The sequence below is a fragment of the Carassius carassius genome, chromosome 18, assembly GCF_963082965.1.
Source record: "Carassius carassius chromosome 18, fCarCar2.1, whole genome shotgun sequence".
NCBI classification, from domain to species: Eukaryota; Metazoa; Chordata; class Actinopteri; order Cypriniformes; family Cyprinidae; genus Carassius; species Carassius carassius.
Genome location: NC_081772.1, coordinates 9,592,351 through 9,618,211, shown reverse-complemented (window position 1 = coordinate 9,618,211; position 25,861 = coordinate 9,592,351). Strand labels below are relative to the sequence as shown.

Below are 25,861 nucleotides of genomic sequence, written 5' to 3'. Positions count from 1 at the left end.
CCCTCGAATCGCTTGTTTCTCTCTCTCTCCACTTCATTTCCTTATTTTCTCTGGATTTGCTCAACATGAAAAGATGATGTTCTTCATTATTTACACTTAAGTATAGCAAATAGTTAATAGCATATAGTCTATAAACTCTCTATATAATACATTTCAATATAAAGAATCCCACTGTAATTTTAATTAGCTCATATTTGGCTGATACTTTTGTCCTTGGTGAAATGACTTTGTGTGTGTCTTTTAATGCATCCCTGATTTTATGTGTGCCGTTTTGTATTCTGAGAGTAAGCAGCAGTCAGCACATGGCCTTCAAGAGCTCCACCATGTGACTCCGTTCTGAGGGCAAGAACAGAACTTCAGAATATCTATCTGTCTGTCTTTCTTTCTTAGACAGATAGACAGATGACCTGCTACATCAGTGTGCACATACTTTGCCTTTCAGTGCTTTCAAATGGAAAGGAGAAACAACTCTGAAATTATAATTATACATCCATAAAACACACAGCTGTTTGCTGTCAATCAAGATGTCATCTAAGCCTATGAGGGGTATTTTTATCATCTGTGAATCACTTTAGGAGACATATAATGTTTGCTTGTTATGAACATGCGAGGAAGCCATTGCAGCACATGTGGGCAGCAAATAAAAAGTGCAGCAAAACTATGAAGCAGAGGGGAGATGTTCACATAACATCACACACACCAGCATTCTCAGGCAATTAACAGTGAGAAACATGTGAGTGTGGTCAGTCTTCCAAGAAATATGCTTTGTTTTTGCAACAAAGAGGGTGGAGGTAGACATAACAAAGCACCGTGTGGTTTAACATGGTTGTTTTTTATAGCACTGTACCAGATTTGGGTTAATGATGGTCAAAGGAGAGTGCTGTATCAATGTACTTAGATTTCCTCTGTGAGAAATTACATTTTTACAGTTCAGTTTAAACATCTGGTGCAAAAGACTAAGAATCACTAACATTGGCCAAAAAACATTTAACATTTGTTGCCAAAGACCATATGGATGCAGTTTTATTTTTTTAAACATAAAAATCAAATACTATTTGTTCAATACATTTTAATACAAATGTTAAGTGTAGTGAGCATCTTCTATTCAGAGCATAACAATGACAACAAAGACTAGAATGTCTTTTATAGTATTAGCATTTTTTAAATGAAACTTTTAGAATGGTTTCCCCTTTTTTAAACCAAAGCACAAATGTTCCTAAGTCATGGCTCAACAACAGAAAACAAAGCACATGTGTGTGCTTACATTATTTGACTGTCTGTATTTGTCCTCCATTAGCAACCGGCTTAATACATGACAGGTTTGTATAGTGTTGAAAATATATGTGCTTGAGTCTGTTTGTAGGAGTTATTAAAAAAGATTTGTTTAAAATGTGACATTTGATGAAGGAGAGAAACTTTAGAGAGTCATGAGAGAAATTTGCCTATGTGAACAACACTTTCCATTGAGAGAGAGAGAGAGAGAGAGAGAGAGAGACAGAGGGAGGGAGGGAGAAAGACATCATAAAATGATTTCTAAATGATAAAGCCTGTTTAGAGAGTCACTAATGCTAGAGCAGATATCAGCACTACAAAGTTTTTCTGAACTTAATGAGCATGTGCAAACAATTAGCACACAACTGCGTGTCATTATCTTTTCAAAACAATATATAATCCAAAAGTGAAGTGAGGTCCAAAAAACTAAATGCACTTTTAAAAAAAAGTTGTCTATGTTGTATGTCAATGAAATGGGATATAAAAATATTAAGGAACTCTCAAATTAATTAATTAAATAAATAAAATCATAATGTGTCACTTGCTTGTCTTAAATTTTTCAAAATTCAAATAAAACAATTCTGTATATTTCCATTTGTAGATTTTAAATGTGAACTCATACTTTTAAACCCCATTTATAACCTACTGTGCCAATAAAATAAAGAAAAATTACATCTCATCTCTAGTCAATCGTAATGTGTTACTGGCCATTCAGTTCTCAGAAAGTGCATATTATGATCATGAGAGCATTAGAAGTTATCTTGCTCCGATATCTGACACCTCCCTTCTACCACTACAATATGCAGTGTGCATTCACAAATAGGAACGCAGGCATTCATGCGAGAGTCAGGCTGCTCTGTTTTTCTGGTCCTTTTTTAAGGCAGCAGCTTTACATATTCACAAAGACTATGCAAATGAACAGTCTTTTCCATTACTAAAAAAAAAACATTCCACACGTTCATCCAATCAAAGATACTTTGGCCAGGAGATATAAGGGGTCATAGAGATGCCAACTAGTCGAATTCTGGTTAAAAGTTAATCTATTTTATTGACACGGTGCCCAATATTTGCTGTTAGTCTGGAGCCGGATCAATCAGAGGGACTCACATGTTGCACAGATATTACCCTGAGGTGGAGACTAAGCAGTTCCAGAGTTTAGGTCTCAGTCATATCTCAGCAAAAACAAGTAGCCTAATAGTACAATTAAATGTTCATTACCTGTATAATTCAGCTGATGCCCTTTAATGCTGGGTTAAGCATGAATGCCCCAAATCTCATTACAAAAATAGTCATAGAAAGCAGCATTAAAACTCTTTCAAACCACTTCCTGAATGCACTTCCGGCTGTGCAAAGTAACACAATCTCAGTCAGTCAGTAGCTATCTAATGTATAATGTATGGTTATGAGGAGCTGGATTTTGGACCAATGACATTTTGCAGTAGTGACTGGTTACCCTTGACACCATGGACATAGAAACAAGATTTACTTGAAGGAACATTTATTGTTTGGTGCTTTATCATGTCAACCCCTAGGGCACAGTGTATTTATTAAAATTCAGTAAGTAAAATGCATGTATCACAGTATGAATTATACCTCATATTGTGCTGCTTGTTGAGGAGCCACATGATTTACAATGTATGGAAAAAAAAAAACAATAGGAATAAGAATGTTTTTGACTTTGCCAGCAAGCAACCACTTACAACACCTTAGCAACCACACTGCAACCGCCTGTTGTAGAATTAAAAATCGTTACTTATTCCTATTAATAATCCATCTAACGTCCTTATAGAGGTGGGGTTTTTTCAAGGGTGTGTGGGTGAACAGGACCTGAAAAACAACATAAAAGACTAAAATGTACTTGAGTGTGGCCTCACTCTTAATCAAAATTCAGGGCTATTGAGGAGTACAGCTATTATTTCCTTCTCCATTTCCAATTCACTAAACTAGACCTACTCAGAGACACAACCAAATTTAGTATCTCCCCGATAAAGTTAATGTTCAGGAACTGGATTCATTAAAAGAGAGAAGGATGAAAAGGTGGTGAAAGTGCTTTGAGAGAAGTGCCTGGTAACTACCACATGATAGCAGTAGAAAATTATTACCCAGTATTTTTCATTCACATTTACTTCACATTGTTCACATCAGCGTTTTTATTAAATGGCTTTTCCTATTTCCCATTTAAAATGAATGATGACGCAATGTGGTGGCTTTAGCTTATTAAACATGCTTATGAAATATACTTTATGTTTCATGTTGATTCAACACTCTAAATTAATGTACTCCAGAGTGTACACTGATCTACATTTGAGAAAGCATTTCCTGTGTTTGTGCACAAAAGGCATCCTGAATTACATAACCACTCATCACATGATCTAACCTCACCCTCTCTGAGATGGGGAATGACGTCTATATTGGGTAACCATAGAAATGGCTGGTCATATTGAAGTCAAGTCAAGTCATGTCACCTTTATTTATATAGCGCTTTAAACAAAATACATTGCGTCAAAGCAACTGAACAACATTCATTAGGAAAACAGTGTGTCAATAATGCAAAATGATAGTTAAAGGCAGTTCATCATTGAATTCAGTGATGTCATCTCTGTTCAGTTTAAATAGTGTCTGTGCATTTATTTGCAATCAAGTCAATGATATCGCTGTAGATGAAGTGACCCCAACTAAGCAAGCCAGAGGCAACAGCGGCAAGGAACCGAAACTCCATCGGTGACAGAATGGAGAAAAAAACCTTGGGAGAAACCAGGCTCAGTTGGGGGGCCAGTTCTCCTCTGACCAGACGAAACCAGTAGTTCATTTCCAGGCTGCAGCAAAGTCAGATTTTGCAGAAGAATCATCTGTTTCCTGTGGTCTTGTCCTGGTGGTCATCTGAGACAAGGTCTTTACAGGGGATCTGTATCTGGGGCTCTAATTGTCCTGGTCTCCGCTGTCTTTCAGGGATGTAGAGGTCCTTTCTAGGTGCTGATCCACCATCTGGTCTGGATAAGTACTGGATCCGGGTGACTGCAGTGACCCTCTGATCTGGATACAGACTGGATCTGGTGGCTACAGTGACCTCGAAATAAGAGAGAAACAGACTAATATTAGCATAGATGCCATTCCACTAATGTTGTAGCAAGTACATCGGGTGTTATGGGAAGTGTTCCCGGTTCCGGTTTACCTAATTAATGCAGCCTAAAAATCCTTTAACGGATTTGGATAATAAAAGCATATTAGTATGTTATGTGTAAGCCAGGTTAAAGAGATGGGTCTTTAATCTAGATTTAAACTGCAAGAGTGTGTCTGCCTCCCGAACAATGTTAGGTAGGTTATTCCAGAGTTTAGGCGCCAAACAGGAAAAGGATCTGCCGCCCGCAGTTGATTTTGATATTCTAGGTATTATCAAATTGCCTGAGTTTTGAGAACGTAGCGGATGTAGAGGATTATAAGGTAAAAGGAGCTCATTCAAATACTGAGGTGCTAAACCATTCAGGGCTTTATAAGTAATAAGCAATATTTTAAAATCTATATGATGTTTGATAGGGAGCCAGTACAGTGTTGACAGGACCGGGCTAATATGGTCATACTTCCTGGTTCTAGTAAGAACTCTTGCTGCTGCATTTTGGACTAGCTCTAGTTTGTTTACTAAGCATGCAGAACAACCACCCAATAAAGCATTACAATAATCTAACCTTGAGGTCATAAATGCATGGATAAACATTTCTGCATTTGACATTGAGAGCATAGGCCGTCATTTAGATATATTTTTGAGATGGAAAAATGCAGTTTTACAAATGCTAGAAACGTGGCTTTCTAAGGAAAGATTGCAATCAAATAGCACACTTAGGTTCCTAACAGATGACGAAGAATTGACAGAGCAACCATCAAGTCTTAGACAGTGTTCTAGGTTATTACATGCAGAGTTTTTAGGTCCTATAATTAACACCTCTGTTTTTTCAGAATTTAGCAGTAAGAAATTACTCGTCATCCAGTTTTTTATATCGACTATGCAATCCATTAGTTTTTCAAATTGGTGTGTTTCACCGGGCCGCGAAGAAATATAGAGCTGAGTATCATCAGCATAACAGTGAAAGCTAACACCATGTTTCCTGATGATATCTCCCAAGGGTAACATATAAAGCGTGAAGAGTAGCGGCCCTAGTACTGAGCCTTGAGGTACTCTATACTGCACTTGTGATCGATATGATACATCTTCATTCACTGCTACGAACTGATGGCGGTCATATAAGTATGATTTAAACCATGCTAATGCACTTCCATTAATGCCAACAAAGTGTTCAAGTCTATGCAAAAAAATGTTGCGGTCAATTGTGTCAAACGCAGCACTAAGATCCAATAAAACTAAAAGAGAGATACAACCACGATCAGATGATAAGAGCAGGTCATTTGTAACTCTATGGAGAGCAGTCTCAGTACTATGATACGGTCTAAATCCTGACTGGAAATCCTTACATATACCATTTTTCTCTAAGAAGGAATATAATTGTGAGGATACCACCTTTTCTAGTATCTTGGACAGAAAAGGGAGATTCGAGATTGCTCTATAATTAACTAGTTCTTTGGGGTCAAGTTGTGGTTTTTTGATGAGAGCCAGTTTGAAGGTTTTGGGGACATATCCTAATGACAATGAGGAATTAATAATAGTCAGAAGAGGATCTATGACTTCTGGAAGCACCTCTTTTAGGAGCTTAGATGGTATAGGGTCTAACACACATGTTGTTGGTTTAGATGATTTAACAAGTTTATACAATTCTTCCTCTCCTATAGTAGAGAATGAGTGGAACTGTTCCTCAGGGGGTCTATAGTGCACTGTCTGATGCGATACTGTAGCTGACGGCTGAATGGTTGCAATTTTATCTATAATAATATTGATTTTAGAAGTAAACTAGTTCATAAAGTCATTACTGCTGTGATGTTGGGAAATGTCAACACTTGTTGAGGCTTTATTTTTTGTTAATTTAGCCACTGTATTGAATAAATACCTGGGGTTATGTTTGTTTTCTTCTAAAAGAGAAGAAAAGTAATCGGATCTAGCAGTTTTTAATGCTTTTCTGAAGGATAGGTTACTTTCCTGTCAAGCAATACGAAATACCTCTAGTTTTGTTTTCCTCCAGCTGCGCTCCATTTTTCGGGCTGCTCTCTTTAGGGTGCGAGTATGCTCATTATACCATGGTGACATACTGGTTTCCTTAACCTTCCTTAAGCGTAAAGGAGCAACTGTATTTAAAACATTGAATTATCTGGTTTGACAGGAATTGACCAGTGCTGGAACATATTGCATAAATGGCTGATCACAAGCACAAAAGTGTGTCAATGGATGGACTCCTGAACTCTTAGTACAAATACCAATGAATTCCTAATTTCCTTGAGTGTGCAATTTCTACAATCAGCTTGGTTTGACTGACTTGATCATTGAGTTGATTATGCTTTGGTCTAAACATGAGTATATAGGACATAGGGCACCTTTCAATGGAGCATAAAATCTAAACACACCACTGAGATTTGGACAAACGAAAATTCCAACAGTAATTCAAGGAATTTCAGTCAACTAAGGACTAAGGGCTCAGATCAAGTAAGTTGCATTTGATCTTTAAAGATGAACCATGTTACTATAGCATCACCAAATGACACATATTGTTTTCCTAAACACTGCCATTTTGGGGACTAGTGTTAAACTAATGTTAAACAAATGTTTGATTGATTTTATTAAATGCTGATACATTCCTAAATGTATAAAATGCATTAATAATATATAAAATGCTTGAATATTTAGTTTAATTGTGTAATTTAATTTAATTTAAATGTTACATGTTTTGTTGACTAAAATTAGTTGCCAATAATTTAATGAACGATGACATGACATGACATACTGACAAGTGTAAAAAAAAAAAAAAAAAAAAAAAAAAAAAAAAATATATATATATATATATATATATATATATATATATATATATATATATATATATATATATATATATGTATGTATATAATACGAAAACTGATTTAAACACGAACAACTGAGAAGCATCAGTTAGACAAATAGATTATGTTTGACCAAATTAATCTCATACCACTCAATCTGGTAAATATGCAAATACATAACTGTGAACACAATCTTTTAATATCCCAAATCCTGTCATGTTGGGACATGTGAATGGAGGAATGTAATACGAATTAAATGAATAACAAATCCTTTGTAAAATCACATGATGGGCATTTAATAGGACTGGCACGTTGATGTTAATGAATTTCAAGTTCAAGTAATACAGGACCAACAGGGAACATCAAGAAAAGGGGTGAGCGAGCGAATGTGGGAAGAAAGAGAAGGAGAAAGTACACAAATAATAAAGATGGCAGGCGAGAGAACTTGTAATTGAATTAAAGGTTTGGCGGCTGTGTGTGTTCTCAGACTTAATGAGCAGAACTAAATCTAAATAGCAAAAAACAAAAGTCCTATCAACAAGAATATATGGAGCTCTTAATGGGAATCAGACATTTCTCACCTCAATGTTCTTCTGTAAGTGAAGTTTCTCTAGTATTACTATGGTCTGGTAAAGTAAATACGTCTGGTGGGTCAAGGCCAACAGCAACCAGCACAGTTCTAAAGGGGGTGAGAAAATTTTTGACCTACTTACCACAGTCAATGGTAAAGCGAGGGGTTGAGTAGAACAAGGATGCTGGCTGGACTAAGGGCATCTGAGGGAAAGTACAATAAACTAGACAAATAACCACCAAAAGAGACACAGACACAGGCTCTGTCTGAAACCTGAGGAAGCTGAGCTGCTGCCCAGTGAATGACTAAACAGACAACATTTTATATGATATGAAGGTTGGGGAATAATAAGTAAAACTTAACTGCATTTTCAACAGTGTTAGCTCAGCTGTTACAAAAAACAAAAAGTTAGCTGTTTAGTTAACGAGCCTCTTTTTTTTTGTCAAACGCTAAATCATAAATGCAACTTCATTGCACATGAGACTGGGCTGAGGTAATTAAATCTGTGTGCTCTCCCTCTCATAGTCCGATCTGTTGTAGTGAACCAGTTCATTTGAAATTAAATCGTATTCTCATATGCAGTGCAGTAAAGTTCTATTCATTCTAGAGAATCAGTTCATCTGAAATGGTCATCTCTTATATGTCACACTCGAAGGTTCAATTCATTCTAGTCAACTGGTTCAGGACAGCTCTTGTAAATTAAAAAAAAAAGCTAAATATTTACCTCATAGCTATGCTTTTGACTCCATTAAATGAATTAGAGAGTTCCCAAAAAGACTTCCAAGACATCTAAACATAATATCCAATTATCTTTAACAAATCAGAGCTTTAGTGACAGTCTAATAAATATTTAGTGACTACAATGTTAATGTCACAACAGAATTATTATTATTTTTTAATGTAAACATGGTACATCTATACTGTCTGCCCTTTCCAGCCAGATGAAGGCAATAGACAGTTACCAAAACATCAGAAGTCTTCCTAGTACTATACTGCTTGTGAATCCAACAAATTCTACACATGATAATCATATACAACAGAGGTGGCGACCTCCGGCCCTGGAGAACCGCAGCCCTGCAGAGTTCAGCTTCAACCCTAATTAAAACTCACCTGCCTGTAGCTTTCTAGTAACCCTTCAACCCTTCATATCCTGATCAGCTTGTTCTGGTGTTTTTGATTAGGGTTGAAGCCAAAACTCTGCAGGGCTGCAGCTCTCAAGTACCGATGTTCGCCACCCCTGATGGTACATGCAAGTACACGTACTGTAAAATAAAGTGCAACCAAGATTTTTTTATATATATATAAATAAACTAGACTACTGGTATAAGCTTGTATAGACTCCTAAAAAATGTATGAGGAATTCTTAATCTGCATATAATTATGTTAAAATATGAAAATGAGGTGAGACAGGTTCCTTTTCTTCTATAAATTAAAACTGATGATCTACATTTTTTTATGATTACTGTGTGATATCTTCAATAAAATCCTAAGTAAATAATGACCAGCTCTGCAGAATAATGAAATTAGATGCGCTACATTCAACTGCTCAATATGAACAATAAAAATGTCAGATAGCGGTTGCTGCCGAATGAATGTCCTGGCTGCAGTATTAGATGCTAGCAGACAGGATGCCTGCAACTCATAAATCTAATGATGAGCCATTTTAAGGTGTAAAACAACAGGTTCTTAATTCATTGCTGATTTATTTGCAGTTCTATCAATTGGTGGCATTTTAAATTATTACTTGCAAATATCTTGTGCAGTTTGTATCTGAGTAATGAAATTATGAAGCATTGGCAGGAATAGATTTAAAGACTGTGATGACCTTAAGGGAGATTGTTAAAATGAACAGTTTTATATCCATAGGGATATTACAGACATGGATGAGATCTTTAGTACATCCTGGAAATGCATTATGTTCCATTTAGGACCTGTATGAGAAACAGGAAGGTTTACTCAGCAAGGATGACTCATACTGTAAATCTGCTGTGTATTAAATCCCCCAGCATTCCCTTTAAATCATCTGATAGTGAAACCATTTCACTTCAACACAAAAAAATACAGATAAGCCAGCTTCTCTAAGAGTACATTGCAGTACAGTATGTAAGCATGATTTAATTATGTACATGTCTTCGAACAGTACACTGCACGATCAAGTTTTACTAAACTGGTTTACCCATATATGAACATAACCATTTTGTATCTGCACTTACGCTTAAAACTAAAAAGACTTAAAACTAAAGACTATAAGATTTGTTAATTATACTAATTAAATAAAAAAATTAGCTTATGCTAGCTTAATGTTCAGTGACAACTAGAACTTACAGGTTGATTTGTGGTGCCATCAAACATTGCTAGTATGAATTTGAGGTGAAGCCATTTGTTTTTTGGAACTAATAGGAGAAAGAGGGACTGTTCTGGAAACGTGTTTAAAAACAGTCATCATTTTGGCAAATTCACTAGGTGACAGTGGCACAGAAATTACTTGGGCTTCATTCAAGAAGTAAATGGTTCATAAAACTATTATTATGTAAACTGTTGAATTTGAAATCACACTCAAGCATCTAGCATGCTATTTTGAAAACAACTTGCAAAAGATTTTCCATTCCTCACAGTCATATTTCCTTTTAGAGTACTCCAGCTCAACAAAGATTTATTTTTTTATTTAATTCATTATATATATATATATATATATATATTTTTTTTTTTTTTTTTTGGTGCTGATCTGATTCAATGTCCTGCCAGGAACATTCCCCAGCCTCACATGTTAGTTGCAGGACATTGCCTCTCACATAAAAATGTTAATACTGCTGCTGTCAGAACACATCTGTGCCAGTAGACTGAGCCTGAGGATTTCACACAAACTAAATAACCATGTGCGCACACACACACACACACACACACACACACACACACACACACACACACACACACACACACACACACACACACACACACACACACACACGCACACACAATGTGATTAAACAAACCAAACATACATGAGGATTCAGACTGGCTGTGTATCTGTTTGAAACTTGATGGGACAAGAACATGGCGCTAGCTCAAAACTGACACTACAAATCTCATCAGTCTCAGTCTCAAAAAGTTCTGGAGGGCAGTGCTTATGCTTCATATCTGCTCTCATGAACTATTTAAACAAAAGGTCACAAATGGTATATTATGTAATTGCTGTATTTTTTAATTAGATTTATTATTCCAAATTCACATGAATATTACATATAGAGGCATCTGGCAACTTTTTTTTTTTTTTTAAGTTACAAATATGACAAAAACTATTAAGTTACTTCTGTTACAGTGAGTATCTGAAATAACAATATTTAAACAATATATTGTAGGATCCTGCATTATGTTAAGAAAAACTGTGTTTTTCTAGACACATGAGCAGTCATGTTACATAGAAATAGGTCAACACTTTAAATAAACACAGATTACAATAATTATACCACAACAAAGAGAACAAGCCCACTCTCTGGTCCCTGGACAGACACTGATCTGGCTCCCTGAAAGGGCCACAATGGTTTTGTGTGTAAACAGGATCTCCAGTTTAATCCCATCATTCAGTTATGCCTACAACTTTATTTAAAAAAAAAAAAAAAAAAAAAAAACATGATCCGTATGTTGACAATTGCTTGTCAGTTCAGTTGTTGAAGAGGATTTGCACACAAAGGCCAGGATGTTTCTAGGGCCTCTGTTACTGGCATTATTCAGTCAGTGCATTACGCTTGCTGGCAGTTACAGAATGGGCAGCTTATACCTTGAGCTCATGGGTCTATAGTCGTGCCGCTGATCCATTAAGCCAATTAAGATTTACAACGCTGGCTAAGGCAGATAGTCTTACCTGTGCAGGAAAGAGAGGATATTAAGGGAAAATTTGGCTCTGACGAGTCACGACATGCACTCCTGCATCACAGGAAAAACTAAGCTTCTTTGCTCATGAGGAGATGAAGGAGTGCAATATCTGATATGGTATCGGAGGTCTCGACATCTAAAAGACATTATCAGGACACTCATCATTCACTAATTTGTGACCATATACAAAGTCTTAGTGGCCAGTGACCACATGCAAAGATAATCACCCTACAATCACTGACGTTGGATGTGTAAAGCCTAAGGCAAAAAAAATAAATAAGAAAATTTGCAGGTAATGTTTGTTTCTAAACCATAAGGTTCTAAACCTCACTTCAAAACCCCTGACTTAAGGCCCTCTAAGAAAATATTTTTAACGTCTCGCCCTCAGAAATTAGTAGTGTCAAAATATTAAAATATTTATGATACATTTCAAAAGATAAGTTGAATGTTTATCATTTTAAAACTATGCAAGCCCATTTCCACCGTGGGTTAAAAACATAAAAAGATAACTGTGACTTTTCTCTCACAATTCTGACTTATTTTTTGGAATTCTGAGTTTTACATCTAACAATTCTGACTTTTTTTCACAATTGTGAGAAAAAAAGTCTGAATTCTGAGATAAAAAGTCACAATCATCTTAATTTTACATTCCATGGCAGAAAAAAAATCAGTATTATGAAATGAAAACTCAGAATTAAAAGAAAAAGCAGAATAATGAGATATAAAGTCACAATAACCTTTTTTATTACTATTTGTATTTTTAGCCCATGGTAGAAACAGATGTCTATAAAATCTTGGTTCGGGGGAAATATTTTGGAATAATTTTTCACGTAAGAAATAGATAAATCTCAATTAACATGTTTAATTAAGTTTAAGCACTTTAAATTATTCAATTGGTTATATTAAAATAATTGGCCCGACTGAAATGTACTGACTAGTTTAACTATCCGTTTTTCCTGTCCATGGTTGTCCACCGATTCCAGGGCCCGCCCTCACACCACAATCCGTCGGTACTTTTCCGCAGGCGGAGCTCTAGCTTTACGTCACACGCGATTTCAGGCCCCGTGGCTTTGTTAAGCTCGTGCTCCAGCGTCTCTGTCAGGTCAAACCTCGTTCACCGATCTAACCCTCTCGAGACCCGGAACGACAGGGTTGTACGAACGCAGAAACGTGCCATATCTGTTGCTTTTGCAGTCCACAACCAACAGCTCTGAATTGACCTTAAATATGTCTACTATCATCTACCGTCAAACAGATCAGGTAAGAATCAAGCTTATCGGTAAATTTGAAGTTTCACGCCTCCTGTCCTCCTATGATTGGTTAATACTACGTGTTTCTTTTATTTATTTTAAGATGAAAATCTGAAGATGATTTGCTTGTACGTTGCTATTCTGTATTACACGTACGCTTGTATGTACTCACGCGACTGCCATATGGTGCGTTGTAATCTGCTCTGCGCGTGTCTTGAAAACCGCAGGCGTTGCTCTGTTCAAAGAAAGAATCCACCCGCGTGAGTTTAACGTTTGCAGCTCACAGGAAACCGTTTTTTTAAAGTATTCAATTTATTTGGATTTTTCTATTTGTACATTGTACATTTGTTTCACACATATGAAAATAACGTACATTTAAAATAAGTCTCTAACGAAGCACTGATAATAAAAATAAAGAACTAATTATTAGTATTATTACGAAATAAAAATATACAAAGTAAACATGGGTTTTTTTCAGTTAACGTACAGCGATTATTTTCACAATTTGGCATTTAACGTAATCTAACAGAATTGTAGGTGCTGAAATATTGCACATTAAATATTAAATCGTCAGGCAGTTAATTTAACGTTAACTTACCCCAGACTATATAACATGTCGTTTTTCCCGTTTAATTAAAAAAATGGGCTCCATACACTTTCAAATTTCGCTGTTTGCCCTGTAAATTGTGATTATGCTATTGTCCTGATTATTGTCTGCTTAACGTGACAAGGTAAACGTTTTTCAATTAAAAAACGTTCTTCATCTTTACAATAACCGTAAATGTCGACCAAGACGTAAATGAAATATCAGAAATGAAAACCAGGACGGGACAGTTTATCAAGGTTAAAAAGAGTGACTGGTGTGGTTTATAGAGACCAGTGCTCGTATATTTTGACGCAGAACATGCATTTTACCTCCTCGTTGATCTTTTGTCAGGAAGATGGAAAAATAACGACCAAGTCCTAGTGACCTAGATTTGGATTTTACCGTAGACTTGGACGAGACGTTCAAGAAAGGGTCCCGGCTCTGTATGATGCAAGCACTGTTGCCAACTCTCGCGAGACAGAAAAGCAACCACAGCTTCAGAAACAATCACAATATTATTTGATTATTTATCATCATCAGCCAGTATTATTATCAATTATTTATTACCAGTAAATGAGCCTGCAACAAATTACACTGAAATCACTCTTTTATTTGGAAAACAAAAACATAGGTTATTTGTCAAAATCAGCTTTTTCCATCTTCCTGTATGACTTGTGTGAAACATGAAAGGATATGTATATTTTTTTTTTATATATGCAGAATATGGAAATGACAAATGCTGGGGAATTTCATGTTATGGTTATGGTTCCCCCCTCGTTTTCTTTCTATGTTCTCACTTCACACCTGAAAATGCTTGCAATCATTTCCAGAACCTAACATTGTGTTCACATTCCCACAGTATATAATACAATTTGTAATCATGTTTCATAATCCCATTTGTAAATCAAAGGAAGCAGCAGTTTCACTTTTCACAAATCCATTTCCGTTCTATATCTCCCCATCTGTCTATGGATGACCTAATTGTCACCACAGTGCTTCATTTGTAAGGGAAATGAATGCAGCAAATCCTGTGCTCCTTAAACTACTACCTTTGCTTGTGTATTATTATCCATCCATAGTTTCCTAAGAGTTAAGATGCTGTTTTTTTTCTGTTATTTTATATTTCCGCTAAGAATTACTAATTTCCTCTATTGCATGTTGTGGTTAATGTGAATCACTGATACATTTTCTATGACGGCCACTGTCTTCTGTCTCTTTTCCTTTCAAACATTCTTTCTGTACGCGGTGAACGATTATTCAGTTTTCCAGCCTGTTCTCATGCATGAGGTCAGCTGGTGCCTCTGTTAGCTCAATGCTTAAATTGTGTTCTCCCATTAACCTTTTTCCATAAAGGTTAGCATTTCATTAGAGAGGTGCAGAGATAAAAAGCCAAGATAAAAATAGCAGCTTTGTTGCCCTTTGCTCTCATGATGTAATCTATTAATTCACAGAGCAGTTCAAAAAATTATATTTAAAAGTACTGAACTGTAATTATTATGATGGAGCAGTCATAGTATAGATTATTTCCATCTATGTCATTAGGAATTTAAATTACATAAGATCTTCTGCTGCCTATGGGGTTTATGGAAAGAGTAGCAGTGTGTTTTAGTTTAGGCCGAAAGAGAATAAATCACTGGTTTTGCCAGGTGTTACGTAAACCCTGGAAACGCAGCTAAGACTTTAGTGCACATCTGAATATGATTTAATAATATACATTTTCTTCCACAGCCTCTGTTCTTGCACAACAATTTTGTCATTATATTGTTTCTTTAGTTGAACACCCACTTCCAAAGTTTCTACACATTTTATGCAAATTCACTGTTGTATCAAGCTATTCATGAGCTCAAAGGTACATTGGGGTATTTATCAACTCCATAGATGTATGTTATTAGTTATTCTAGACATCCAGGGAAATTAATTGAAATAATTATCTGTAAAACATGACACAACGTTCACAAGGTCTTATTTCCTGGTAAAATTTGGTGTGAATCGCTTTGCATAGAAAGATTGGGCAAATATAAATCTAAATGTTTGCAAGCCTGTGTGTTTCTGATGCTGATTAATGTAGTTCACCTTTTTCTCAGAGCTGGCGGAGATCCCAGAGAGAAAGCATAAAACCCTTTCTTGCAAGTCACGATGAAGACCAATATAATTGCAAATACTGCTTGTCGTCATGGAGTAAACTAAGAGCAGGTTGAACTATCTACAAATGCATGCAAAGAACACATTGTCCTCTTTAACCTTAGTTTTCTTTTTTGTATGGCCTTAAGCGATATATTAAATTGTTGCTCAGTCTGGGTTATCTGTTGAGTACTTTTGCAGAAGTCAATAGAACAACTGTTGTTGTGTGTTTTAACCCATTCATCTCTTTCTCTCTCGCCCCACTGTCAGTCCCACGCTTCCCGACTGCGCATGCTGTTCACTGCATTCCAGAGGGGGCAAAAAAAGATTTCATGCACAAAACAGTCTTTCAGAGAGTTTTTCTGCCACCACGCATTTCGGTATCTGCTCGTCTTTTTGTCTTTTCACCCTTGGCTCTGTCAATAATTGTGTGTGGATGCTGTGGTTGTCGCTACACAATGGACAGATTTGTGAGTCTATCTGAAGCTGCAGTGTCACCATAGGCTTTGTCTGTTGTCCTTCCTGTAAATGGCCTGGTTTAAAGTATCAGTCCCTGGTTCCACTCCAAGTGAACCAACCACTCTCAGATTAAGGTCACTAGTGTGAAACTGGACAGTTCAGACTCGTCAATGAGTGGAAAGTTTCACGTTTTAGGAGTCAATGACATGACGCTGATTTCGTCTTAAAAAATGTGTCAAGGTCAATACATATAATAAAATATCAAATAATGTGACATTTTAATGACAAAACAAAGTTAATTCAGGTTCTAAAATGAGGTATGACTCAAACTTTAAATTTATGAAAGGATAATAATAATAAAAAACTTGCATGTAGTAAGTGTTTTTATTTAATAAATCTGAAACTTTCTTGAAAAGTTTAAGAAAATTATTTTATAACTTATCTAATTTTATTTTTAATTTTTAAAAAAAAGATCCTTCTTTAAAGCTTTTTTAAAGCAGGAAAGTGTTTGGATTAACCTTAGATGTGAGATTTAGTGGAATAAATTTAGTTGAAAAAGGGCACAATTCAGTGCTTTCCTGGCTTTTTCGCTTTTCCTAGTGCTTGAAAGTGTTTCTCCAATGCCATTTATCTTCAAAAGGAAGCATCCCAATGATGAGGTAAATTAAGGCCTAGAGTTTTCCGATTGCTGTTTTCAGTAATCAACCCCTGAGGAGGATAGAGCAAGAAGGATGAGCAGATTATCCAAAGACCTCCACTGCCTACTTGGAGCATTTTTGTCGACTGAGGCTGAAAGTGCATAAAAGGATGTGAGTGGAAAAATACTAGCTTGTTTTCATGTAAAACATGAGGATTCCGCACACTGGAGCTCATTTGTTTTTCGCTTCTGCATTTTTCCATCCGCACACAGCTGTGGCCACATCATTGTGGGAATGTGATAAATCCATCCAAATTCCTGACCAAGTAATTTTTTTTTGGTTGTGTGACCATCCTCCGCCCCTTAAAGTTGGCCATCTGCTGGCTAAATGCGCTTTGAAAGACCTGTGGAAATTTCCGGAAGCATGTGGGTGTGGTAGAGCCATGTGATTAAGTGGGGAAGAAGATGGGGAGAATCTGTGTGTGTTGTCTGACTGAGGGAGGGGTTAACGGAGGGTCTGAAAAGCAGCTTCTTGAATGAAATCTGTGTGAAACCGATTCTATCCGGATTCATTTGAACTCTCTGTGCAGCAGGAGTGAAGGCTAATCCTGAGTAAGGCACATGTTTAACACCATGAAAGCGATCAGTTGCATAAAGCTGGGTCAGTCTGTGATTGGCAGCTTTTTTTGTGAACCTTTCATTTCTGTTAGTTCATTCTAAATCAGTATAGATGTCCTGGCCGTTGACATCCTAGAAATTGCCCTTGATGTTATCAGTGTTCCCGAGTTAATCAGTTGTCACAACCCCTTGTTTGTTTGTTATTTGTTTTTTGCAGGTTATAATGCACGATCAGCACAGAAAAGGTTTGAGTCTATAGCCAACGGGACACGCGAGGACTTGATTGCAGTCACTCTAAGCCTGAGAGTTTGAGTCACCTCTGACCCCCTGCCGTGCCCACTGGTTGCCTGGCTTTGCCTTTTCCATCCACTTCGTAGTGAAGGAAGACCGAGGCTCCCATTTTTGGTTCTACTTCACTCGTGCCTTTTTACGGCTTTCCCAAGTAAACTATCTCCCAGACGTACGTCATTCGGTATTAGGTAAGTGCATGACTTCTACATGAAGCTGTTATGTGTGCACAATAGGACGGATTTAAAGTGATTTTAGACTCTGATAGCTTTTTAGCTGGCAGCTAAAATGAGTGATACATTGTATTTTATGTGTATTTGTGTGTGTGGGTGATTGTGTTTATGTAAGATACACAGTGTGGGATGGATATTTTGAGGTAAATTCATAAAATCAACTTAAGCCTGTTATTGTTTTGCTTTTGCAAAGGCTTAATTTCCAAAATGATTCCCAACGGATATTTGATCTTTGAGGATGAAAGTTTCCTGGATTCCACTGTGGCCAAGATGAACGCCCTTAGAAAGAACGGCCAGTTCTGTGATGTGAGACTTCAGGTAACATACCCTTTTTTTAAACGTATTATTCTCTGTGTCATTGAGACAGTGAAACAAGACTCCGGGAAGAGTGTGTTCATTTATACGCATGTCCCGGATCTTTGATGGCCTTTAGCCATGTGACGGACAAAGCCAAAACCCTCTGTGTTCAGAATATTTCAAAGACTGAATGAGAGGCTTATCATTTTCTTAAGAGATTTAATAATTAATTCTCAAGATTAAATTCTTTCGATTCAAAAAATACTTTCTAGTTCCAAATAGAAATACTGTAAGTGATCAGGATATTTGTTTTGCTATTTAATGATGCCAAGCTCATACTAATACTAATACTTGATCTTTGGGATTTGTTCAGATGCACAGAGCAACAGCATGGCATACTAAAACCCACCCAAAACACCTTGGCAGCTACATAGCAATGCCAGAATCATGGCAATGACATTTTAATGACCAACCACCATATCTGAAAATCCAGATTTATTTTATGCAATTTATTACCTGTTAATAAATGAAATAGAATTGGTGCATATTTCTTTGTTGCAATGTCATTAAAAGACTTAACCTTTGTCCTTTTACCTTTGCAGGTGTGTGGCCATGAATTGATGGCTCATCGGGCAGTGTTGGCTTGTTGCAGTCCATATCTGTTTGAAATCTTTAACGGCGACCTGGAACCTCATGGTATCTCTCATGTGAAATTTGAGGATCTGGACCCCAAGGCTGTGGAGATCCTCCTCAACTATGCTTACACTGCCCAGTAAGACACACACAACGTGTAATCAGCCATTTAGAGCCATCAACAGGCAGTTTTTTTTTACCATATTAATGGCTTTCCATTTGCAGCAACCAATTATTTCTGATATTTATTGTTACTCTCTGCAGGTTAAAGGCAGATAAAGAGCTGGTTAAGGAGGTTTACTCTGCAGCCAAACGGCTCAAGATGGACAGAGTGAAGCAGGTATATTAATCAAGCAAGTGTTTGTGTGACCGTTTTACTTGAGATGAAGCTCTAACTTACTCTTTTGTCCTTGCTTCCAGATCTGTGGTGACTATCTTCTCTCCAAGATGGAATCCCAGAGCGCCATCTCCTATCGTAATTTTGCCAGCTGCATGGGAGATGGGCGTCTGCTGGGCAAGATCGACAGCTATATCCAGGAGCATCTTCTAGACGTGTCTGAGCAAGAGGATTTCCTCAAGCTGCCACGCCTTAAGGTAAGCTGACCTTTAACCTTTCAGGTCATGTACTAGTCTTTATTGTTCTCTTATGTTAAATAAGCTTTCCTTTGGTCTGGTTTGTAGTTGGAGGTGATGCTGGAGGATAACTTGACCTTGCCTAGTAATGGCAAGCTGTACTCCAAGGTGATTGGCTGGGTGCAACGCAGCCTGTGGGAAAATGGTGAACCCCTGGAGCGACTGATGGAGGAGGTGGGTACTGCGCTCCACTGTGAGCTCCTCTCTCACTTCCCTCCCTTTTTCCCCCTCGTAATACATCCCATTTACAGACTTAACAGGTCCGTTCACACCAGCCACCTTAATGGTAGAGGTTGGTTGGATTTGTTCTCTCTGCCTTCCATATATATCTTTTTGTTTCCTCTCCCGCTTCACCCACAATTCACCCCAGGCCTTAAAGAATATACATTTAGGTACAGAACGGGGCTGTTACACCCTCCGCAAAGGCGAGTGGGTAGTCCAGGTGAGCCAAACTAAAAGCCTCCTGAATGCTCAGTGCTGTGCAGTAACTGCAGCTACTCTGTCTGCTCCCAGAGAGTGACATGACATGTTGCCGTCCCAATGACATCTCTCTCTTCTCTAAGCAGGTGTGTGAGTGTTTGAGTGAGTGTGCTTGCTCTGGGAACCAACACTAACAGTTCTTCCTCCCCACTGATTTATCTCTCCTTAGGTTTATTAGAGCAAACATCAGCAGGATTCTTACAAGACTGAAGAAGCCAAGACTGGGGCCCTCCAGGGTAATGAGTCAGTGAAAGAAAGAAAATAACAAAAGAACGAGAGGGAGCTGTGGTGAAACGAGTGCTAGGCTCCTGTCTCTTAAACAACTGCACTCACCTACAGTACATAGATCATTTAAAACCACCGCAGTGAACACTTCAAGACCTTCACATATTTAGTCCACTTACTGTAACTGACATGCATGCAAAGTAATGCAAAGCATGTCATACAGTTGTTCATGCACACACTTACAGTACAAGATATTCAGATGACTGGGACACAGATATGAATGTTTTATACAACTAAGGCATTTTACATTTACACAGTAGTATACACCTGAATACTGATCACGTACGAATGAAAGAAGAGAGCCATCAACTTCACAAAAGGCTTCCACACTGCACCTTCGGTGTGTTTCATCCTAAATAGAGGAAGTGGAAACTGATTGCAGCTTATAGGGATGTTCAGAAAGTCACTCTCAGTTCCTACTTCCTTTTAATCTGCTTTTGGACACATTCCCAGCACAGGTACTCAGCAGTGACAGCAACAGCCAGAAACACGAAACATTCTTTTTTTTTTTTTTCAATTATACAAAAAAAAAGAGAGAAAAAATAAAATTATTAACCTATAAAAAAACTACTATAGCTATATACAAATGGCCTCTTTTTATTTCAGCAGTACCTACTGGTCCTGTTTCATTGGCATCAGCACTGTGCACTGGTGGTTACAGGCAGCTTAAAATGTTTAACTTCAGACACTTTCTCATTGTGCAGGGCACTTAAAAACATTGATGCAACCTTGCTTTTACCATTATATATACTTAATATATCTGTAAGTACCTATAGATAAATATACTTAAATGCAATTCCTAAATAACAGATGCACTTTTTTTTATATATAGTTTTTACAATCTGTACTTTTTTTTTTTTTTTTTTTTTTTTACTTTTTTTTTTAAATCCAGTTTCAGTATTTATTTTTTCAGTTATTTGAACTGAATTTTGTATTATATTTTGTTTTGAAAATAGCTTGAGGACGATCCTAGATTATAATTTTTTTTCATAAACGAAGCACAAATCTTTTAGCTGTAAAAGTTGAAAACAGCTAACCAGTGTTGTACTGGAATTTGTGTGATGACGTCTGACTTGACTAACCCCCTCTGCTGAGAGGATGGCTGGAGGATGACCGCGATCATGCACTGGCGGAGCTTGTTTGTCTATTTCCTTCTCCAAACTCTTTGTCAAATGAAGGTTCCCCAAGATGCTTTGTGGCTAACTGTATGTGATCCACATTCTGCTGTTTTCAGTGCATTGAAAAGTCCAGAAGGTCTTTTGAAATGGTCCTGAATCCACAACAACATTGTTTTTATTCTTTAAGAAGCTTTTTTTTTTATTTTTTATTTTTTTAAACCAGCATCTTGCAGCAAACGAGCACTATGGCCCTTTCCTTAACTTTCCTTCTTCCCCTGACCCACATTGTTGGGTGCTCTGTTGTCATGGAGACAGCCACATGGGATCTGTTGTTGCTGTGTGTTTTGCAGGTGCAAATGGTGTACTATTCGGCTGATCACAAGCTGCTTGATGGGCAGGCTGAGGTGTTTGGCACTGAGGATGACCACATCCAGTTTGTGCAGGTACACAACCAGCGCCGAGCTCTTCTCAGGCTGGACAGCAGCAGGCCCGTAGTAAATACAAGATTTAATGCTAGCAGAGCAGCTGCTTTGTTGTGCTGGGCTGTTGAATCTGAGCTGTTTGAGTTCTAGTGATCACGGTGTGTGCGTGATGAGTGTGTTGATTGGGTTTTAGTTTTAGTGCTGTTTATATTTTGGCTTTACATTAGAATTAGATTGATGTAGATATAATGTTAAAGGAATAGTCCAAGGATCAGTACAAGCTCATTCAAAAGCATCTGTGTCATTCTGTGGTTTATTACAAAAAAATAATTTCCATTTGTCCCTCCTTTTCCAAAAAAAAAAAAAAAAAAAAAGGCACTTACAATGGAAGTAAATGGGGCTAATCTATAAATGTTAAAATACTCACTGTTCCAATAGTATAGCTACAAAACAAACATTATCCATGTTAACTTGATTCTAGTGTGGGCTGTGGACAAAAAAAAAAAAAAAACTGTGCTAATCTTTTCTGTACAACGTTATATCCAACTCTGTTGCTAGGATAACATAAAGGCTAAAATGACTGTAAAAGATTTAAATAACTTTTAAGCTGAAATGCACACGTTTTAATAGAACAATTAATGTGAGACTTTTATAAAGTGATAAGCTTAATATTCTTTTTATATTGCTTTTTAAAAGAAAATGAAGAATGAGACAAATTAGTTTTTGTGGCATTCAACATTATGCCACAAATGCTGTTGATTGAACTTCACTTTTATTGAACCCAGAATATTCTTTTAACCTGATGCAAGCCAATCATCTGGTAAGTTGTTGAGTTAGGCTTATGCCTAGAAAGAGTCTAGGACTGTGTGAGGTGGTGTGTATGTGGAGCATGGGCTCGGAGTCTGTAGCTGCGCTGTGCCTTTGCAGAAGAAGCCCCCACGTGAGAATGTACACCGACAGCTGAGCACCAGCTCCTCTGGCAGTCTCTCCCCTGGATCTGCCAAACATTCCTGCAAGCAGGACTGGAAATATATTGCTTCTGAGAAGACCACCAGTACGTTTGCACCTTTTAATGTCTTTAGATAATCGAGACTTTTTTCTGCGGTCCCTTAAAGTCGTCATCTTTCTCTTTCTTTCCCCACAGACAATACATATCTGTGTCTGGCCGTGTTGAATGGAGTGCTGTGTGTGATCATTCTCCATGGGCGCAGCAGTCCCCAGGCCTCGCCCTCGGCCACACCTTGTCTGACCAAAAGCCTGAGTTTTGAGGGCCAGCCACTGGAAGAGGAACCGGACAAGCTGCTGGCACCCATGCACTATGCTCGCTCTGGCCTGGGCATTGCTGCTCTGAACGGCCGACTCATCGCCGCAGGTAAGTGGGCAGCACAAATTCCATAGAAACATCTGACTGTATCTCTTGCTTTCATTGAGTAACTCTATCCGATCCGTTATTCAGGTGGCTACAATCGGGAGGAGTGCTTGAGGACTGTGGAATGTTACGACATGAAGACAGACAGCTGGAGTTTCATTGCTCCAATGAGGACTCCACGCGCTCGATTTCAGATGGCCGTGCTCATGGTGTGTACATGGTTAAATGGGTGTTAAGTACAGCCTTCAAAGGCACGGTAAAAAAAACTGTTGCTGTTATCTAATCAGGATCAGCTTTATGTGATGGGTGGGTCCAATGGCCATTCAGATGAACTAAGTTGTGGGGAGACATACAACCCTAGTGCTGACGAGTGGACTCAAGTTCCTGAGCTCAGGACCAATCGTTGCAATGCAGGTAAAAACTTGACTTGTAGCATTTTAAAATGATTGTTTTTAGATGAAATACTATATCCTTTTAATGTCAGCCTTATTTCGGTTCTAGGCCATAACATAAAATATCAATTTCTATCAGAATCTGTGCATTCCTTGAAATGAATTTTAAATTTGTCTGTCCAACAAAGAGAATACAGTAGCTTTATATTAACTGCTTGCTTGATTTTCCTCAGGTGTCTGCGCTCTGAACAACAAGTTGTATGTAGTTGGGGGATCAGATCCATGTGGACAGAAAGGTCTGAAGAATTGTGATGTTTTTGACCCTGTGAGCAAGGCCTGGACCAGCTGTGCCCCTTTAAACATTAGTAAGTCACGTTGACATAAAAAAATATCAGTATAATTGCTTCCACAGAGGTTTTGGGCACATAAGGGATCACAGCTTAATTGTACAGCAGGGATTACATTGATAAAAAGCCAGATGGATCTGCAGATACTGTTCTCAAAGTTATTTTTGCGCATTTACAGAGAGGCAGCAGGCTGCTGTGTGCGAGCTGGATGGCTTTATGTACGTGATCGGTGGAGCAGAGTCTTGGAACTGTCTGAACAGTGTAGAATGCTACAATCCAGAAAACAACATTTGGACCCTTGTTGCCCCAATGAACATAGCCCGCAGAGCAGCTGGAGTGGCCGTCCATGAAGGTAAGCAAAGGACAAATGCTGGGATGCTAACATGCAGCTTGTAGAAGAAGCTAACCAATGTTCGTCTTTCTCAGGTAAACTGTTTGTGGTGGGCGGCTTTGATGGCTCTCATGCCCTGCATTGCGTTGAAATGTACGACCCTGCCCAAAACGAATGGAGGATGCTGGGGAGCATGAATTCACCACGCAGCAATGCTGGTGCAGCCGTGCTCGGTGACATCATCTATGCCGTTGGTGGCTTTGATGGAAACGACTTCCTCAACTCGGTTGAGGCCTACAGCCCTAAAACAGACGAGTGGAGCCCCTGTGCAGATGCCTTCACCAATTCTTAAGAGCCAGGGGTCAGGGAACCAATGGGGGTGGGGGGTTATCTCACTCAAACTAACAGGCTTAGTGACGTAATCGTGCTTTGTGATGTCCTGTATGTATGCGGGAGGGAGGACGGGTGGGTTTTTGAGGCATCAAGGGGTAGGGTCTTTACAGGGGTCACCCATGAGGCTGACTTTTCTTACAGTGTTTGGGAGGAGGTGGGTGGGGGTGGTCCGTTGGGGGTTGCCAAAAGCAACATTAAGCCTTTGCATATAGCATACTTTATTTTTGTTGTTGTGTATATATATATATATTTTTTTCTCATTTTAAGGATGCCAACATTTATTGTACTTACTGAGGGTACTTTTTTTTTTTTTTGAGTTGCGTAGTTTTGAATTTCACCATTTTCAGCAAGTTGAAGACCGCATTGATTGGTTGAAACCATTAAGGAAGTGATTCTGCTTGAATGTTTGCTTTATAGGTTTATTTTTAATTTTGTTAGCTCACTTAATTTGAAATTCCATGCTTATACAAAGCCTTATTTTACAAAACATCCAAACACATGGCTTTCCTTTTTTGTATCATTAGCCATGACGTAGGATTACTGTACCAATCTTTAAAGATGGCCTTTTTTAATATTTTTGATATACTGATAAGTAACCAATAGATCGATGGATGAGCTAGCAGACACACAACACCCATGAGGTTAATAAACTTTAATCAGTGCCAGTTTAGTTACACTCACATGAGTATAATCGGCCATGCTTTAGTGCTTCTGCTCATTAGATCTTGTTACTAATTTTTTTTTTGACCGATTCAAGCAAGCGAGGTGATGCTCATTTCCTTCTCAGACCATCTATTTATTATTATTTTTATTTCATGTGCTTAGCATTTGGAAGCAAAAAAATAAAAATTTAAAATTTGGCTCCATGGTTTTGTTTTTCTCAAATTTAATAGGGGGAGAAAATTCTGTACCACATTTGTTATGAGCTGATATTTAGTCATTAATAAACCATTTGAATCTGTAAAAGTATCTGTTTGTTATGAGCTGATATTTAGTCATTAATAAACCATTTGAATCTGTAAAAGTATCTGTGTGTCAACATTGTATTGAGTATGTGTCATTTAACTGGATTGTGTATTTTGCACATTTTAGGTCTAGAAATGAATTCTTGTGTGATTATATCAAATGTTACATTATTCTGGTGGGATAACACCAATTTAGATAAGTGAATTTAGGATCAGAAGAAGGGAAACCAGGCAAAAGAAAATGAGAATTTACAGATCTTTCCTTCTGTGCCGTTAGCTATGATTTTGGATTACTGTATTTTATGATCCAGTGGATAGTTTATTATAAGTGCATTTATTACACGGGTTGATTCG

At 37.7% G+C, this 25,861-nt stretch overlaps 1 protein-coding gene and 1 long non-coding RNA gene across 2 annotated transcripts; one reads left to right on the top strand and one right to left on the bottom strand.

Annotated features, from left to right (window-relative positions):
* The first annotated feature begins 12,689 nt into the window (after nucleotides 1-12,689).
* On the top strand, nucleotides 12,690-25,511 carry LOC132092313 (influenza virus NS1A-binding protein homolog A-like). The gene is made up of 15 exons (XM_059498492.1): nucleotides 12,690-12,910; nucleotides 17,539-17,800; nucleotides 18,036-18,160; nucleotides 18,742-18,911; nucleotides 19,037-19,112; nucleotides 19,193-19,366; nucleotides 19,454-19,579; nucleotides 21,639-21,731; nucleotides 22,638-22,764; nucleotides 22,855-23,082; nucleotides 23,167-23,288; nucleotides 23,367-23,493; nucleotides 23,705-23,836; nucleotides 23,997-24,170; nucleotides 24,245-25,511. The coding sequence occupies exons 3-15, from the start codon at nucleotides 18,050-18,052 to the stop codon at nucleotides 24,499-24,501; spliced, it is 1,917 nt and encodes a 638-aa protein (XP_059354475.1). The 5' UTR covers nucleotides 12,690-12,910; nucleotides 17,539-17,800; nucleotides 18,036-18,049; the 3' UTR covers nucleotides 24,502-25,511.
* Nucleotides 21,084-21,440, bottom strand: LOC132092317 (uncharacterized). Its single transcript, XR_009422213.1, has 2 exons — nucleotides 21,298-21,440; nucleotides 21,084-21,257 (listed from the first exon to the last, which is right to left on the bottom strand). It is a non-coding gene; the product is annotated as an uncharacterized LOC132092317 (long non-coding RNA).
* Nucleotides 25,512-25,861: the final 350 nt, after the last annotated feature.